The 15989-nt window shown below is 44.8% G+C and overlaps 1 protein-coding gene across 2 annotated transcripts; it reads right to left on the minus strand.

Moving 5' to 3' along the window:
- Nucleotides 1-5179: 5179 nt before the first annotated feature.
- LOC121920018 lies at nt 5180-9727 on the minus strand. Of its 2 annotated transcripts, none has more exons than XM_042447161.1 (2): nt 9245-9727; nt 5180-8735 (listed from the first exon to the last, which is right to left on the minus strand). In XM_042447161.1, exon 2 carries the CDS (start codon nt 8296-8298, stop codon nt 7588-7590), a length of 711 nt encoding a protein of 236 aa, XP_042303095.1. In that variant the 5' UTR covers nt 8299-8735; nt 9245-9727; the 3' UTR covers nt 5180-7587. The 2 variants fall into 2 exon arrangements, with proteins under 2 accessions (XP_042303095.1, XP_042303094.1); XM_042447160.1 differs by having other exon boundaries at nt 8944-9727.
- Nucleotides 9728-15989: the final 6262 nt, after the last annotated feature.

Below are 15989 nucleotides of genomic sequence, written 5' to 3' on the forward strand. Positions count from 1 at the left end.
ATATATATATATATATAGCATTTATTTCCATTGCTTGAATGCCCTGGTTTCTCTTTCTTTTGTCCCCTTCGTCCTCAGCTTCCTTCCATTGCAAATCCTCTAATTATCATAATTAATCCTTTTAAAAGCAATCAAGAAAGTGGAAAGGGAAAGGATTAATTGGGATAATTAGAGGATTTGCAATGAAGAGGAATCAGGACTTTATTAAAAGCAATCTAGAAAGTGGGAAGGGAAAGTGTTAATTGGGATAATTAGAGGTTTTTCAATGGAAGGAAGTTGAGGGCGAAGGATAAAAATGAAAGAGAAACTGGTACATTGTTAAAAGCAGCCAAGAAAGTGAGAGGTTAGAAGGTTTCAAGAAAAAACACAGCAAAGTGCTTGAACACACAAGTTACTATTTAATGTAACAGTTTATTATTACAAAAGTAATTAATAACAGAGGTTCAGTAATAATTTGAGCTTCAGTTACAGTATAAGTAAGTTTTTCTAGTTTTGGGGTCTTAGCTTTTAAAGTTTCAATTTCTCCTTTCATGTAATGTACCTCTTTTGAGATTTGTTTGATTTCTCTTTCGAGTTTGTTGAAGCCCTTGTTTAGATTGTCGTTCATCTCTTGTCCTTAAGTTCTAATCTCACTTCTTGTTTAAAATTCCTTATTTCTTCTAGAAGCATCTGAATCGCGTCCGTTTGTTTTATGGAACTGTCTGTAGAGCCTCTTCTGTTAGTGGTTTGCAACTGGGCTCTTATTTATTTATTTAGGTATTTATATCCCGCCCTTCAGCCCTAATGGCTCTCAGGGCGGCTCTTGCAGTTTGTGTTCTTGTCCCTTATGCCCTTTTTGTTCTATGGACTCTCTTTACTTATTTTTAAGTATTTTATAAGCAATTTGCAGTCATAAGAATCGACAAGGGATATTCCTTTCTTCCCACTGCCTACTACAAGTCCCCAAAACCTAGACTTTTCCCAGGGTTGGTTTTGGTGGAGGATTGCCCCACAGCCTAACCTCGAGGAGTACTGGGTGAACAGCTACTACTCTGACGCGAATCCTATCTCCATCTTCCACGACCAGAAGTTCCCAATTGGTGGCAGCCTCAGCAGCACTTCGAGGTCCCCTGGTCCTGGGCAGTGGTGTTGGTTCTGCCGCTTGGGCTCCTCCTCAATGCCGCAGCCACTTCTTGGGGAAGAGCTGGTGGTGTCCTGGGCAGCTTTATGCTCCACCACTCCGGCTCCTCCTCCGCATCACAGCTGTCGTTTGAGGAAGGGCTGGTGGTGTCTTGGGCGGCTTTATCCTCTGCTACTCGGGCTCCTCCTCTGCGCCGCCACTGCCACATGGGGAAGGGCTGGTGGTGTCCTGGGTGGCTTTATCTTCTCTTGCTTGGGGTCCTCCTCTGCACCACAGCTCCTGCTTTGGGAAGGGCTGGTGGTGTCCTTGGTGGCATTAAACAGCTCTGCTGCTCAGGCTCCTCCTCCACGTCACAGCCGCCGCTTGGGGAAGGGCTAGTGGTGTCTTGGGCAGCTTTATGCTCCACTGCTCAGGCTCCTCCTCTGTGCCACAGCCGCCGCTTGGGGAAGGGCTGGTGGTGTCTTCGGTGGCCTTAACCTCTGTCACTCGGGCTCCTCCTCTGCGCCACAGCCAGCAGTTGGGGAAGGGCTTGTGATGTCCTGGGCGGCTTTATGCTCCACCGCTCGGTCTCCTCCGCACCGCAGCCACCGCTTCGGGAAGGACTGGTGGTGTCCTGGGCGGCGTTAAACAGCTTCACTGCTCGGGCTTCTTCTCCATGCTGCAGCCGTCACTTGTGGAAGGGCTGGTGGTGTCCTGGGCAGCATTAAACAGGTTAGCCACTTGGGCTCCTTCTCTGTGCCACAGCTTCCCCTTGGGCAAGGGCTGATGATTTCCTGTGCGGCATTAAACAATTCCACCACTCGGGCTTCTCCTTAACATCTAAGCCCATAGGGAAAAATGGTAAGAAAAATAATTCAGCCTGGTTGGACACAGAATGTAGGATAATGAAAAAGAATCTATGATTGGCACTGAGATTGGCACAGAGGTCATGTACAAGCGAAGATGTTATTATCCCTTAGAAAGGAATACAAAAAACTAATAAAGCTTAAGGAACAAAATTATTCTCTTTCAATTTGGGCGGGTTTAGAGTCAGCGGCAAAAAGTCAAAATTCAGCTATATTTTGGCATTCGGTCACAGGACTTCTGAAGGAAAGGAAATTATGTGTTTGTATGTAATTTTTAGATTGGAATCCCACCTCGATCCTTCTGGGAGGGGCTGGAAAATATTAATATATTATTATTATTAATATTAATATTATTTAGCCACTTATATAATGTCCCTATAATGATGGAGGACATGACTAAGGAGAAGCCTACAAAAACTCCTAGAAATGTAAATCCATGCTTCTTAGCCATGGTCCAAAAAGGGACAGAATGTGGAAATGGAGGACATAGAAGAAAAATGGAGGACATTACCAAAGTAAAAACTAAAAAAAATTCCTCAAAATATAATACATTCCTGTTTCTTAGCTATGGTCCAAAAAGGGAGGACATTGGGGAACAGGACAGAATAAATGGAGGAACTGAATCATCTGCAGATTGAACAGAGTTGCCAATCACCCTCAAAGGAAATTCTCTGATTGGCTTCCCGGAATGCCACCAAATTTCCCAGAATGGGCGGGACTTCTGGGTTTGGGGGTGGGACTTCTGGGCCAGAGGGCGCAATGCACTATGGGAAGGCTAAGAGGGGGTGAGTCTTCCAGGATGGGAGGTATGTCAGGAGGTTTTTGGGGAGCAGGAAGGTATTTTTGGCCAGGTATTTTTGCACCCCCTGCATAACATTCATACCCATGACCTCCTTAATTAAGTCCATTCATCTAGCATGCAGCCTTTCTCTCTCAAATAATGGCCAACTTGGATGCTGGTATTATAACAGAATTGATAGATGAGGAGTCCAGTAACTCTGTGAATAAGATTATACTGGATTGGTTCGAGTCTGTGAGTACCGAGGATGTGGACAACCTCCTTGGTAGTGTGAAGAAGACAACATGGCCTCTCTATCCTTGCTCTGCATGCCTGGTTGTCCAGGGAGGAGATGCGAAAGTGCCCTATGTGACATATATTATTAATGCATCTCTTAGGGACCTCTCCATGAATGGTTGGAGCCTATGTTGAAGGATTTTGAGCATAATTTTGCTTGCGTGGGAGATTTGTGCTACGGTCCTATAGTTGCTGCACTGTTCTGTGTCTCCTTTGCTAATGGATTTTTTCTTTAAGGAGCAAAAAACTTTTTTCTCATGGAATTTAAATTTCCTGGGTTTTGCAGTGCTTTGTCTCTCAATACCACATGGCCAGAAAGAGAAGTGGCATGCCTGCATAGATATCCCTCCATGCTCAGAACACCAACAACAACCTCTTGACCAAATGCAGGCCTGTGACTAACTTCATCATTTCCCTCCTCTCCTGTGTGATTTTTATCACTTTTGCCTGATGAAGAAGCCAGTGGAGCCATTAAAGCTTGCAATATATATTTTATGCATTTTGGTTGTTCCAATAAAGGTATCACTGTTTTTGGATTTTGAATGTTATTGTATTTTGTTATATGGCCAACACAGCTACCCCGGACATGTTTCTTGTACTTAAAAATTTTAAAAAAGCCTTTTAAAGATCATTTTCTTTAAAAGGCTTCAGTTGTAAAAGCCTGTCTCACTTGCTGATGGAAAGACGGCAATGAAAGAGCCATTCTAGCCTCCATAGGGAGGGAATGCCAAAGTCTAGGGGCAGCCACAGAGAAGGCCCTGTCTGCTGTTTCCACTGTCTGTACCTGCGAAAGCAATAGGACTGAGGCTGTATCTGCACTGCAGACATCACTTTAACTGCCATGGCTCAATGCTATGGAATCCTGGGATTTGTAGTGTGTTGTGGCACCAGAGCGCTCTCACAGAGAAGGCTAAATGTCTCTCTAGACTACAAATCCCCGAATACAATAGCATCAAGCCATGGCAGTTAAAGTGGTGTCAGCCTGGATTATTTCTGCAATGCAGATGCAGCCTAAGAGAAGGGCCTCTCCTCTGGATTTCAGGGTCCAGGTGAGCTCTTATGATGAAATATAATCTGTCAGGTGGCCTGAGCCTAAGCTGTAGAGTTACTTATTTGCTACATGGGTGTCCCAACCTTTCCTACAAACAGTTCCAGAAGTGTTACATGATGCACCTTCACTTTCATAGTATCCTGTTTTATCAAAGGATTTTCCCCCCACCAGAGGCTGCTTCATACAATATTCAGTGTCATGTTCATTCAAATGTTAATGAAGCAGAAAACACAGGGGATAGGCAGAGGTTAATAATTAGTGAGTTGATTTACTTATCTACCTGAAACCCACATTTTTGCGTGAGTAGGTATGTTTTAATTGAATTTTCTTCCTTTGCATCTCCCTCCCCCCAGTTACTTTTGATACATGTTAGGAGAGAAGCAGCTGTGTATGAAAGCCGTTGTTTGGATGAATCAGCCCCTGCCTCCCACACAGTCTCCCACTCTGTTCAGTCATCATCTCTGAGAAATGAGAGTCACTCCATGAAAGGACTCTAGCAGTCTAGACATATCCAGGGTGTAGGCACCTACTACCAATGTGTAGCTATGTCCCATCCCTATTTCATTTTTAAAAGCTAGGGAAATTGAGCAAGTTACTTTTGGACTGCAACTCTCAGAAAGCAAGCTACTTTACAGTTCCTAGAATCAGTATGCTAACCTTATTTACTACTACTACTACTACTACTACTAATAATAATAATAATAAATGACCAAAGAATGATCCTAGGCCAACAAGATAAAACATCCAGGAAAGTGGTCCACAAAAGCTCATGCTAAAATATAAACCAGTTAAATCTTTAACTGGTCTTTCTTTTGTTTCTTCGAAAGGTTTTATTCTGTTGCAAAACCAAGCAGTTGTAGTTTCCCTTTTTGTTTTCATTTAAAAGAATGAATAACTAAATCTGAGAGATCAGCAGATTACAAATACTAATTTTAGCCTGAATAAACAAGAATGATTTGTAGTTACATGCATTTCCTACAAAGAAAATTCCTACATTGCCAAGAGAGGTAGAAAACACATAGTCCTCATTCTGTTTGCTTAGTGACTGGTTATGGCTGCAAAATGATCAAGTGAAGGCTCCAGAGAGCCAGATGCCAGACAATAAACAAACTGTGCTGAGATATTTACATTTTACTGTATCCTCCTTAGGGTTAGACTTGGCCATCCACCTGAAAGTGGCAATTAAGGGGAGGATTGCAAAGCTCAGATGCCTGTTTATGTTGTCACAGGGATTCAAAAGGAACAACTTCCAGAGGAGTGACTCCATAAATGTGTTGCACCAAAAGTCTATTGCCTAATGGTAAGGCCAGTCCTACAGGAAGTTTGGTAACAAAAAGGGAGATTCTGAGTAATTTCATATGTTCTGTGTCTTCAAGATATTTCTTACTTACAGTGACACAAACGTGGCCCTACCATGAGGTTTTCTTGGCAAGATTTGCTCAGAGGGGAGTTGCCTTGCCTTTCTTTGTGGCTGGGAGTCTATGACTTGTCCAGGGTCACCCAGTGGGTTCCCATGGCTGAGCAAGCCTTCAGACTGTAGTTTCCGGGAATCCTTATCCAACACTCAAACCACTATACCACACTGACCCTCCAAAGTAATGTACATAAATATAATTCAGGGATAGTCATGCAGGGATAGGCATCAACTTCATCTGCTGCAGAGTAGTGTTTAAGATGGAGGTTTTAATGGAAAGCAAAAACCAAGCCCACAAGAAAATACAACAGCTCTTGTAAATGTATAGTTCCCAAAAACTGGCTCACAGATGGCAGAAGTATTTTTTTTAAATTTTTTTTTACATTTTGCACAAAACATAGTGTGATCACACATGTCTACACACATATACACAAACCAATGTGATACATATACTCGTGACAACAACAAAGACATAACATTGTTACTTTAAAACACATGTAACATTCATCCTAGACTTCCTACCACTTGAGTCATTTCTTCTTATCTCGTTTTTCTTATCTCATGTATTATCTTCTTCCTACTTATCTAGTTGTCCTCTTAACACTTCGCATCTTAACATTGGCTTATATCCTGAGTTATATTTACATTCATTCTCATAGCTTGGTCTTTTCTATTTACATTTTTCTAGAGTAAATCTTTAAGTAAAAGTTATAGCTTACTTTTCTGTTTTGTATCTTTCTTTCTCAGGTTACCTCTACAATACTTATTCTTATTCTGTCAATAGAAATGATATATATATATATAGTATATTGATTCAAAACAGTATAACTCTTTCTATATATTTGAAAGGCATCTGTGGACTAAATGTACTAAAAGCCCCTTCAACAATCTAAAGTAATATATACAGCGCCCCATTTGGCAGTGAATAGTGAAATTAGGCTAGAAAAGTTATTTCTATATAAGTATCATATTCCCGCTAATACAGTCATGTGTATACGCACCATCTTACAGATATATACATACGTACGTATACATAGTTTAGAATCGCCATACACATAGAGATAACACCGTATCTGAGCAAGCTACTGTTTATAAAGTACTTCTACAGTTTCTAAACTTTCATTTATTACCTTTTAGAGTAATTCTCCTGATTCCCTATTGAGTTAACCAAGAGTGTCTATAACTTAATTTCTTATCTTTATTACTGTCCATCTTCTCTCCATATATTCAAAGAACATCTTCCACTCTAGATGGCACAAGTATTGAGACAAAGATGAGTTCCTTGGTTGAAACCAAAAATGAACAACAAAAAGGAGTCAGAGGGTTTCATGTTCTTTTGCTCTGAGAAGCCTTAATTGGCACAACTTAAAAATAAAGCTGTTTATTTATTATAATTTTAATTTAGAGATGTCGCAAGCATATAAATATGGAGAAAAGGCATTTGAAAAAGCAAGGACCCTATTTAAATGCTTGCAAGTCGTGTACGGATAAAAATTCCTGCTCACCTCCCTACTGAAGCCCTCCTTTTTTTCCAGGTTTCAGGTAAGGGCAAATGAAAGGGATAGCTAAAAGGGCCACACTAAACTGTCTTGTCCTAGGGCTGCTACTCCAGATCCCAGCACAAGGAGCCAGCCCAGTCACTAGAGGGAGAAGTGAAGGAGGACCTTTTTACTCAGATCTTTCTATAGGTATTTTCTCAGGTTCTTCTATAAGTAAATGTGTCTCCTGGAGTGTACTGGGAATAAATGCAGCTCAGAAAATACAGGAACGGGCATTTTAGGAGATGGGCATGCTGCCACCGCGTTGGGAAGGTTGTGGCAGGGCTGGGCTTTGTACTCTCCACCAGGCATGCTCCTGCTTCTGCCTCATTCAGCAGGGAAAGGCTGGTGTGTGGCGAGGCCTTAAGCCTCCACTGGTGTTCTCCCGGCTGCTGCAGTACTGGGAATGTTGTGGCAGGGCTGGGCTTTATAAACTATGCCAGGCGCGCTCCGGCTTCAATCTCCATCGGTGGGGAAAGGGTGGTGTGTAGCAAGGCCTCAATCCTCCGCTGGAGTTCTCCTTGCTTCAGCCTCGCTGAGGAGATTATGGAGGGCTGGGTTTTGTACCCTCTGCCAGGCGTGCTCCTGCTTCTACCTCGCTGGGTGAGGAAAAAGTGGTGTGTGGTGAGTCCTCAAGCCTCTGCTGGCATTCTCCTTGCTGCCACCGTGCTGGGAAGGTTGTAGCAGGGTTGGGCTTTGGACCCTCCGCCAGGCGCACTCCTGCTTCTGCCTTGCTGGGTGGGGAAAGGTTGGTGTGTGGTGAGTCCTCAAGCCTCCGCTGGCATTCTCCCGGCTGACGCAGTACTGGGAAGGTTGTGGCAGGGCTGGGCTTTGTACTCTCTACCAGGTATGCTCCTGCTTCTGCCTCATTCAGTGGGGAAAGGCTGGTGTGTGGCAAGGCCGTAAGCCTCCGCTGGCGTTCTCCCTCCTGCCGCAGTACTGGGAATGTTGTGGCAGGGCTGGGCTTTGTACCCTCCGCCAGGTGCACCCCTGCTTCTGTCTCGCTCGGTGGGGAAAGGCTGGTGTGTGGAGTGGCCACAAGCCTCTGCTGGCATTCTCTTGGCTGACGCAGTACTGGGAAGGTTGTGGCAGGGCTGGGCTTTGTATCCTCCGCCAGGCATGCTCCTGCTTCTGTCTCATTCAGTGGGGAAAGGTTGGCGTGTGGAGAGGCCTCAAGCCTCTGCTGGCGTTCTCCTTGCTGCCACCATGATGGGAAGGTTGTGCAGGGCTGGGCTTTGTACTCTCCAACAGGCATGCTCCTGCTTCCGCCTCATTCAGCGGGGAAAGGCTGGTGTGTGGCAAGGCCTTAAACCTCCGCTGGCACTCTCCCTGCTGCCGCAGTACTGGGAATGTTGTGGCAGGGCTGGGCTTTGTACACTCTGCCAGCTGCGCTCCGGCTTCCGTCTCCCTCGGTGGGGAAAGGGTGGTGTGTAGCGAGGCCTCAATCCTCCACTGGCGTTCTCCCTCCTGCCGCCGCACTGGTAAGGTTGTCGCAGGGTTGGGGTTTGTACCCTCCGCTAGGCGCGCTCCCGCTTCCACCTCTCTCAGTGGGGAAAAGGTGTTGTGCGGCGAGGCCTCAAGCCTCCACTGGCTTTCTCTTTGCTGTCGCCACGCTGGCAATGTTGTGGCAGGGCTGGGCTTTGTACCCTCCGCCAGGCGCTCTTCCGCTTTCGCCTCGCTCGAATGATGCCCCTAAAAGAATTGGAAAAAACGGACTGTAGCACAAGGCTTTCTGAGGTGACACTGGCTACTCTGCGGCCTTCTCTTGCTCCCTGGAACACCAACCCTCCAATTGGTAGGTCGTGCCCAAAAAGAAAGCAACGGGCCCCCCTTGAGTCCCCAAAATAACTCCCCTTCGTGGGATGGATATCCGGGCTCCAATAGGAGCCCGATTTGTCACCTGAGATGGGCTAGTGAGACCAACTGGCTCACATCACCCAGCGTCCGCTGTCCTTGCCCCGCTCGTCAGAGGATATAGATGTTCCGTGGGGCTGGCAAAGGCCCCGCCCCAAATGTTCCTCCGCGCCGTCGGTCGAGGGATGGACTGCTGGGGGGGTTTAAATCCTCTCCCGTGCCTCTCGCTGCTGCGCCGGCAGAAACAACTGGTCTGTGGGGCTGGCAAAGGCCCCGCCCCAAACGTTCCTCCGCGCCGCCGGGTCGAGGGATGGAATGCTGGGGGGGTTTTAAATCCTCTCCCGCACCTCTCGCCGCTGCGCCGGCAGAAACAGCTGGTCCGTGGGGCTGGCAAAGGCCCCGCCCCAAACGTTCCTCCACGCCGCCGGGTCGAGGGATGGAATGCTGGGGGGTTTTAAATCCTCTCCCGTGCCTCTCGCCGCTGCACTGGCAGAAACAGCTGGTCCGTGGGGTTGGCAAAGGCCCCGCCCTAAACGTTCCTCCGCGCCGCCGGGTCGAGGGATGGAATGCTGGGGGGTTTACATCCTCCCGCGCCTCTCACTGCTGCACCGGCAGAAACAACTGGTCCATGGGGCTGGCAAAGGCCCCGCCCCAAACGTTCCTCCGCGCCGCCGGGTCGCTTTATGCTCCATTTCATAGGACTGGCTTTCATGGGGAGCGGGGGAGGGAGGAAAGGAAAGGTAGGAAAAATGGGAAGAAGGGAAGGGAGGAGGGGAAGTGGAGGTTAGAGGGGAAGGGGAAGGAAGGAGGGGGAAGGGAAGGAAGGAGGGGAAGGAAGGAGGGAAAGGAAGGAAGGAGGGGAAGGGAGGAGGGGAAGGAAAGAGGGGAAGGGTAAGGAGATAAGGGAAGGAAGGAGTGGAAGGAGAAGACGAGAGGAGAGAAAGAAAAGGGAAGGGAAGAAGGAAGGAAGGAAGGAAGGAAGGAAGGAAGGAAAGAAAGAAAGAAAGAAAGAAAAAGAAAGGAAAGAGGGAAGGAAGGAGGAAATAAAAGAAGGATGGAAGGGAGGAAAGAAAGAAAGAAAGAATGAAAGAAAGAGGAATGGAAGGAACAAAAGAAATAAGGAAGTAAAGAAGAGAAGGAAGAAAAGAGGGAAGGAAAGAAGGAAGGAATGATGGAAGACAAGGGGAAAGAAAGAAGGAAGCAAGAGAGGGAAGAGGAGGGAAGGATAAATGAAAGGAGGGAGAGAGGAAAGGAGGGAAAGAAGGAAAGAAAGAGGGAAGCCAGGAAAGAAAGGAAGAGGAGGAAAGAAAGGAGGAAGGAAGGAAGGAAGGAAGGAAGGAAGGAAGGAGAGAAAGAAAAAGAGAGGAAGGAAGGAAGGAAGGAGAGAAAGAAAAAGAGAGGAAGGAAGGAAGGAAGGAAGGAAGGAAGGAAGGAAGGGGAAAGGACAGAATGAAAGAATGAAAGAAAAAGGAAGGAAGGAAGGAGGGAGGGAGGGAGAAGGAAAGAAAGCAAGGAAGGAAGGAAGGAGAAAGGAAAGAATGAGGGAGAGAGGGAGGGAAAGAAATATAAAGTGGGTTAAATTAGAAAGACAGAGCAATCAAATGGAGTATGTCTCTATCTTCCAGGGAAAAAACATGGGGAAAGAAAGAAAAAGAAAATATTTGGTCCAAGGGTGGTGAAATGTAAAATACAGGGGAAGTGGAGTAAAAAACTGGGTATAAAAAACTGGAAATGGTTATCAATCGAATATTTGAATAAAAGTAACCGTGAATATTTTGGAAAGATATTTAAAAAATTAAAGATTAAGGGATTTAAAATAATTGGAGGCTTATATGATTCAACAGGGGCATGAATACAGGAAGAAAAATTAACTATATTAATTGGAAATCAATATTGGATTCAAATAAAAGGGATAATAAAATTATTAGATGAAATACAATTGAATATTTTAGATTAAAATGAATTGCTAGAAGAAATAATAAAAAATAGAAAGGGGAAAAGGATTAATAGGGAAAATTTATAAGATTATGTTAACAACCCAGTTTAAAATGGTAGAGGGACTGACAATGAACTGGGACAAAGATTTATTGATTCAGACAAAATTAAAATTTGGCTGTATGAAATTATTATTATTATTAAAAATACAAATGTAAAAGAACAACAAATGAAGAAAAGAAAGAAGGGAGAGAAAGAAAGAAGGAAAGAAAGAAAGAGGGAGGGAGGGAGAAGGATTGAAGGGAGGGAGGGAGGAAGGAATGAAGGAAAGAAGGAAATAAGGGAGAGAAATCAAGAAGGGAGAAGGGAATGAAAGAAGAGGAAGGAAGGAAGGAAAAGGAAAGGAGAAGGATTGAAGGGAGGGAGGGAGCGAGGAAGAAAAGAAGGAAGGGAGAGAAAGAAAGAAAGAATGAAGGAAAGAAAGGAAGGAAGGAAGAGAGGGGAGGAAAGGGGGAAAGGAAGGGAAGGGAAGAGGAAAAGGGAAGGAGGGGAAGGGAAGAGGAAAAGGGAAGGAGGCGAAGGGAAGAGGGAAAAGGAAGGAGGGGAAGGGAAGAGGGAAAGGGAAGGAAGGGGAAGAAGGAGGGGAAGGGAGGAAGGAGGTTAAGGAAAGAGGAGGAAGGGGAGGAAAGAGGAGGAAGGGGAGGAAGCAGGCGTTTAAGAGTCCAGCCGACTAACCAGCAGTGGCAGCAAGAGGATGGTGGGTGGGGGTTGCTGGGAGATGCAGTTCTCTCTTCTGTCCTTCCTTGGTTGAGTTGGGATTTGAATTCTTGGGACTATTTGCCAGGAGTAGGCGATGGCGTCCTTTGGGGCGCAGGGGGAAGTGAGGGGCTTTCTGTCTGTGGGGGGGGGGGAAGCAGAGATGCTTTCGGGGGGGGGGGTCTGGCGCTGGCCAGACCCCCCCCCCGCTGCTATCCGCTTGACCGCTTCTCTTCGCTCCTCACTCTGAGGAAGCCCTGACAGTGACCAGGAGCTAACAACCAACAGTTGGGTTCCAGAATGGAGTCAAGGTTTCAGACCACAGATAGAACCTTTGCAAAGGAAAACATGGGTAGGCTTCTCTTGGGCAGAGGGTTGCCATGTCTTTTCCTGGGCCTTGCTCCTCTGTCTTGAAGGGCAGGCGTCTTGAACCTGCTCCAGAATGGCAGCTCATACTTCCAGAGGTTTCCCCTCCAAATACAGTATAATAGTGGGGGATCCCATTATAAGCCTCCTTGAGGCCTCAAAACCCTTTATTTCCCAGGGGAGAAGGTGAGATTCCCCTGAGAATTAGGTTGCTCCCTCCTCCCATGAGCTCCTAGAGGCAGGGGCATATTAGAATCACAAAAGGACTCCCCTGCTGGCTGATGCCATCTTGTACGGACAGATGGCGGCTACCAGTTTGGATACTGTGGTGATGGTGCACTACAGGGCTCTGGGAGCCACCATCTTGATAGCGAAGGGGGGAACCCACTCTTTGCCTTGCCAAGGGAGCTTTTCTCCCCCCCACTCAGCCGGAAGCTCTCATCTCTTAAAGAGACACACATACAAACACACTCCCCTCTTTCTCTCGCCGACTGCATTTTCCTTCCTCTTGGCAGTCTCTAATTAAGGGAAGAGCTGCTGGGAGAAGGCAGAGAGAGGGCATTTTGGAAGTCCTCCTGGAGAGGAGGGAGAAATGGGCCCAGCTCCCTCCTTTCTCTCTCTCTTGTTTGTCTGTCTGGTTTTGGAGTTTGCAAAGGAAAACACCTTTTGGGGCTTCTGTGGCAAAGAAGATCCCACCCGGTATCCCCTCCCCTACTTAGAGAATGGGGGGGGGGGGGCATTTGTGGAAATGACAGTTTTGAGCATACTCAGAAAAGGTATTTCTATGCTGGCAATGGAGATTGGTTTGTCTCCTTTTGATACCCAAATCCACATTGGACCCACTTGTGCTTTTAACCCCTTGTTGTGCTCTGTGTGTCATAACCAATAGCAACAGGGCTTGCTTTTGTGGGATGCCAGCACTTTGACCATTTTTGGGATGGAAGCACATAGGTCGATGTGTGATAAAGTCCTAAGTGCGAAAGGGATCTAGGAGTCCAAGTAGACCACAAGTTGAACATGAGTCAACAGTGCGATGCAGCAGCTAAAAAGGCCAATGCGATTTTAGGCTGCAAATAGAAATATAGTGTCTAGATCAAGGGAAGTAATTGTGCCGCTCTATTCTACTCTGGTCAGGCCCCACCTGGAATACTGTGTCCAGTTCTGGGCACCACAAGTCAAAAAGGATGCGGAGAAACTGGAGCGTGTCCAAAGGAGGGCGACTAAAATGGTGAAGGGTCTGGAAACCATGCCGTATGAGGAACGACTTAGGGAGCTGGGGGTGTTTAGCCTGGAGAAGAGAAGGTTAAGGGGTGATAGGATAGCCCTGTTGAAATACTTGAAGGGATGTCATATTGAGGAGGGAGTAGCTTGTTTTCTGCTGCTCTAGAGAACAGGACCCAGAACAATGGATGCCAGCTACAGGTAAAGAGATTCCACCTCAACATTAGGAGGAACTTCCTGACAGTAAGGGCTGTCCGACAGTGGAACAAACTCCCTCGGTGTGTAGTGGAGTCTCCTTCCTTGGAGTCTTTAAGTAGAGACTGGATGACGATCTGTCAGGGATGCTTTGGTTGAGACCTCCTGCATGGCAGAATGGGGTTGGACTGGATGGCCCTTGTGATCTCTTTCAATTCTATGATTCTATGTGATATGTTAGTTTTTAATAGAATTATCCCTGTTATTGTATTTTATTTATGTGTTTGTAATTTTTAGATTGGAATCCCACCTTGATCCGTCTGGGAGATGTGGGAAAATTTATTATTATTATTATTATTATTATTATTATTATTATTATTAAGCACTTACATAATGTCACTATATAATGGAGGACATGACTAAGGAGAAGCCTAAAAACACTCCTAGAAATGTAAATCCATGCTTCTTAGCCATGGTCCAAAAAAGGAGTACATTGGGCAACAGGACAGACTAAATGGAGGACACAGGCCAAAGTTATTTGCTTATTACAATCCTACATTGTAGGGTTACAGCAAATCTTGCTGCCTCACTCAATGATTTCATGTTCCCTTTATCTTACAGTTCTGGAAGGTTGCCACTAGATATTTCAGGCTTTCAGGAAATCTTGGGGAGTTTCTTGAATGCTCCATGCTCATGACATCAGTTGTCACAGTGAAACATACGTCTGTACAGGCATAAAGGGTACTGCATATACTCATGTATAAATATAGAATTTTTGGCCAAAAAATTGACACACACACTGAAACCTGAGTCAACTTATAAAGGTAAAGGTTTCCTCTCTCACGTGATTGTCAACTGTAGGAGGTGGTACTCATCTCCGTTACTAAGACTTATCCACAGGTCAATTAAATACGGTACCTTAGCTCTTATTAAAAAGAAGAAATTCCTCTTCTCTGAATAGCGGCAAAAGACAAGAGCTTAGTCAGTCCCAGGAGAACCTAAAAGAAACACCGAACCCCCCCTTTCTCCACCATGGCGCCACTTCTGGCATTGTTTGAATGTGAGGAGAAAAATGGTGGCGGTGGCTCTTTAGTGTTTCATCTCAAAGGAGCACTGAGAGGGGGATTGGTGCTCCAATTAGATGAAGCTCTCACCTTTTGTCACTCTACTCAGAGAAGGGGAATGTACCTTAATTCTGACCTTTACATCTTTCTTGGCAAGTGTATACTTTCTTAGCTGTAACTGGTCATATCCTACACACATCACATACTGTAGCCACCATGTACCATAGTTCCATCAGGTATCCAGCCTTTAATGTGAATACAAACAGTTATGCCTCCTGGAATTTTGTAAATTCTTTGGCATCATTTTCCTTTGCTTTCTCTCCTACATCATTTTTTACATGCCCCTAAGTTTTACTCTTGACTTATCCACAGGTAATATCAAAATCCATAATGTTGTCCCCCAAACCTGTCCTTTACATATGCATGAATATATATGGTATGTTCTGGGTCACCTTCAGTTCAAGTGGGACAACAGCAAGATCCAATAACCTATACAAAAAATTTAAAGCCACTGTTCTTAACATGTATATGAATTTAGGACATTATCATATCCAATAGAGATTTACCCACTTAAAGCATGTTTGTATTTTGCTGCTTCACAAAAATTTCCAGGGAAGTCCTTGTGCAGCAACGTCTACTCATAATTTGCTGTTTGATAAAAGTGTTTCCATATTCAGAAAGGTGGTTTAAGTATTTGGTCAGAGTACAATTTACAGCGCTAGAAGATAACATTTCGGAACACATAATACATGCCAAAATTAAGAATTTTAAAGCCACTATCTTCTTACACTAATGTTAATGTTAAATCAATCAAGATGCATTTCTCCATGTGGTTCACTACTCTGCCTATAGCAACTGAGGAGGATTCAATCCTAGCATGATTCTGTCTTTTCCTTTTGCCTGACTGAGCTTGAATATAAAGTCATTTGATATATTTTAACACAATTACAAACAAAATAATCCAGATCACGTTCAGGAAAAAATACATATCCACTGAACCATTTGAGTCTCATGTGTGTTTGTCATAGCAATAACGTAAAAATTTAATACTGTACAATACTTATATAACTCAATCCACTGCCTTTTAAATTTGCCACAAGTAAAAATGGTTGGCCTGCTGTTTTTTTAGTCTAGTCTAGAGAAGATTCTTCCAAATTAATAAGAAACCTCAAAACACTCAACCACATTTACTTACCTTCCCCACCTTGAAAACCAGCATGCAGCAATTCTTAAAAAATACAAGTGCTTTTATTAAAAAATAAGAAAGCAGCATGTATACTAAACTGAAGTCCATAATTTGGATTTGATCTGGACAAATTAAGGTAAACGAGATATAATCCAAACAAGTGAGAAGAGCCAGAAGACTGATGAGAGAGCAGGGAAAATACCTTCTACATAGAACAGATAGGCAGTTACACTGAGGTGTTCCATAAACTATACTGATGATTGGTCTATAACCTTCAATTATATGTGAATATCAAGGTAGCACTACAGTGGATGAAAGTTCTGCATTCAAGGCAGAGTTCTCTTTTACCAGCTAGACTGACCAAAAGCA

This window comes from Sceloporus undulatus, chromosome 1 (genome assembly GCF_019175285.1).
Source record: "Sceloporus undulatus isolate JIND9_A2432 ecotype Alabama chromosome 1, SceUnd_v1.1, whole genome shotgun sequence".
In the NCBI taxonomy this organism is placed as follows: Eukaryota; Metazoa; Chordata; class Lepidosauria; order Squamata; family Phrynosomatidae; genus Sceloporus; species Sceloporus undulatus.

Bases quoted from the DNA above. Each gene is read 5' to 3' on its own strand.
- LOC121920018 (XM_042447161.1), bottom strand. From the start codon at position 8,298: ATGCCTGTTGGAGAGTACAAAGCCCAGCCCTGCACAACCTTCCCATCA.